This window comes from Mus caroli, chromosome 6 (genome assembly GCF_900094665.2).
Source record: "Mus caroli chromosome 6, CAROLI_EIJ_v1.1, whole genome shotgun sequence".
Classification (NCBI taxonomy): domain Eukaryota; kingdom Metazoa; phylum Chordata; class Mammalia; order Rodentia; family Muridae; genus Mus; species Mus caroli.
In genome coordinates, this window is record NC_034575.1 from 93107667 (window position 1) to 93110117 (window position 2451).

Genomic DNA, 2451 nt, shown 5'->3' on the forward strand with positions numbered 1-2451 from the left:
ACTTCTAAAAAGAAAAGAAAAACAATATTGAATATGCAGCAAGCCTATTGATAAAGACTTCCTTTAAAACAAAACCAAATGTTTTCCTAGTTCTTTTCAGAGAATTGCTTGAACTTGGTTCACTAAGCTACAAACATGTGCCAACTGGTAGTAACACTTTCGATCCAGGAATACTAGCCTCCTGAGTGGTCACATTACTTCAAGAGATACACTTTTGACCTTGTGCTTGGGAAAGCATGAGACAATACCTGCTGAAGTTCACTGATCTCATGGCGTAAGTAATCCTCTTTCCTGGCAGCTGCTTGCTCCGCCCGCTGCAGCGCTAGCCTGAGGTCCCCCACCTGCAGGATAAACAACACTCTGTCAGAGCATTAGCTGTAACTTCCTGCTGACATTTGTGTTGACTTTTTATGCATGACACTTCATGCTAAATGGTGAGCATACATCCTGATCCTTAAGCAATGCCAAGGCTATAAACATATTCACCATCTAACTGAAAACATCCTGTTATCAAAGAAAAGTATGCAAAGATGTATAGCCCTGCCATACAATAAGAGAGAGGAGAGATGAGAACTAGACTAATGAATAAACAAACAAACAAATAAAACCTAGGTACTAAACTAGGGGTGTTGGGACACANCGGTGAGGTCAGNATGAGCATTTCGACCTCCAGGCCAGCCTAGGCTGTCCAGATGGCTGTGCTACATAGTAGGCCCTATCTAAACAATANAACAAAACNAAACTCTTTCTGAGTGTGATGCTGTGTGCCTGTGGGCACAGCTACTTGCGAGTATGAAACAAGAGTTGAAGGTCGCTTATACAACACTGGTTCAGTACAAGAACAAGGAGCAAGGTGCTGCTCACACACAGCTACACAATGAGTAACTACCCTAACTTTTTTAATACTGTGGCATCATATTTAACTAATCAGAAAAGGGTGTTGGCATCTATCTGGCCACTGCAGTACAGCAGATTTAGTCTTTGGAGCACATGGAGATGCTCTGAAGCATTAGCAAGCCTGGCAGCAACAAGGTGAAGGCAGAGCTCTGAACTGTAGCAGTCCTGTGATTTGTTTTCAAATGCTGATACACAAGCATTAAACATTACAATCAAGGCATAAAATATTTATTCATCATAAAAGGTTATCATGTCTACGGTTATCAATTATTAAAAAAAACCTAGAGGGCGGTAATATTAACAAAGTAACATACAAAATTAGCAATCCTTATATACCATGGTGGTTTCAAGAATGACAATCCCAGGCTGGAGAGATGGCTCGGTGGTTAAGAAAGAGCACTGGTTGCTCTTCCAGAGGTCCTGAGTTCAATTCCCAGCAACCACATGGTGGCTAACAACCATCTAGAATGGGATCTGATGTCATCTTCTGTCATGCAGGCAGACATGCAAATGGAGCACTTATATATTATACACATAAGTAAATAAATCTTAANCAATAAAAAGAATTTAATAAAAAGTGACAGTCCCATATCCTATTCCTTACTCTCAATTTTTCTTTATTATTGTAATATATTTTTAATATGAAAGAATTTTTAAATATTAAAAAAAAATAGAGTATTCATGTGTGTGTGTGTGTGTGTGTGTGTGTGTGTGTGTGTGATGCATGTGTATGACATGTGTGTACAGGTGCCCAAGGAGGTCAGAAGAGGGCACTGGACCACCTGGAACTGAGTTCTGGGCAGTTATTAAGCAGCCATGTGAGATCTGGGAACCAAACCTGGGTCTGCAAGAGCAGTAAGTGCCCCTAACTGCTGAGTCATCTCTCTAGCCCATTCATTTAAAGTAGTAATATTCTGTATACATGTCTTTATCTTTTTTAAAAGACTTATTTATTTATTTCACATATGTATGTACACTGTCGCTATCTTCAGACACACCAGAAGAGGGCATCACAAATGAGTCTGTATAACCCAGTATTCTAAAAATGCCAGTGACACAGTCATAGAAATCTCCTAGATGTACCTCAGAGAAGAAGAGATTCACATTTGTTGACGTTGCAGAAATTTCCTACCTGAAGCGCTAATGCCTCTTGCTGTTGACGGGCTTCTTCCTGGGCCTTCTCCAGTGCCCCAGAAAGTTCTTCTTTAGCCTTCATCTCACGCCTCAGAGCNGCTTCCTGTACCTCACTGTCCTTAGCAGCACTGGCTTTGTGAAGATCGGTAAGTTCNCTTTAAAAAGTAGATTGATACTTTTTATTTATTAATAAAACACAAATGTAAACACATAGCTAAACTAATGCAATTTCTATGTGCCACAGAAATCTCAAAATAACAGCAAGCACACCTGTACAATAATTCTAGTCATTATAAGGATCTTACAGTTGGACTCGCTTTGTCTAATAACAGATGCACTCATAGAAAAATCTGTAAATGTTGCTAGTACCTAGACAACAGAAAAAAAGACAAGCTGGAGAGATGCTCAGTATTTAAGAGC

At 39.7% G+C, this 2451-nt stretch overlaps 1 protein-coding gene across 1 annotated transcript in view; it reads right to left on the reverse strand.

The window, feature by feature from the left end:
* Positions 1-2451, reverse strand: part of Tmf1 (TATA element modulatory factor 1) — a 21411-nt gene that overhangs the window by 7614 nt on the left and 11346 nt on the right. Inside the window, 2 exon segments of the mRNA XM_029478797.1 lie at positions 132-341; positions 2030-2186. Of these exon segments, the coding sequence (XP_029334657.1) occupies positions 132-341; positions 2030-2186 (367 nt within the window).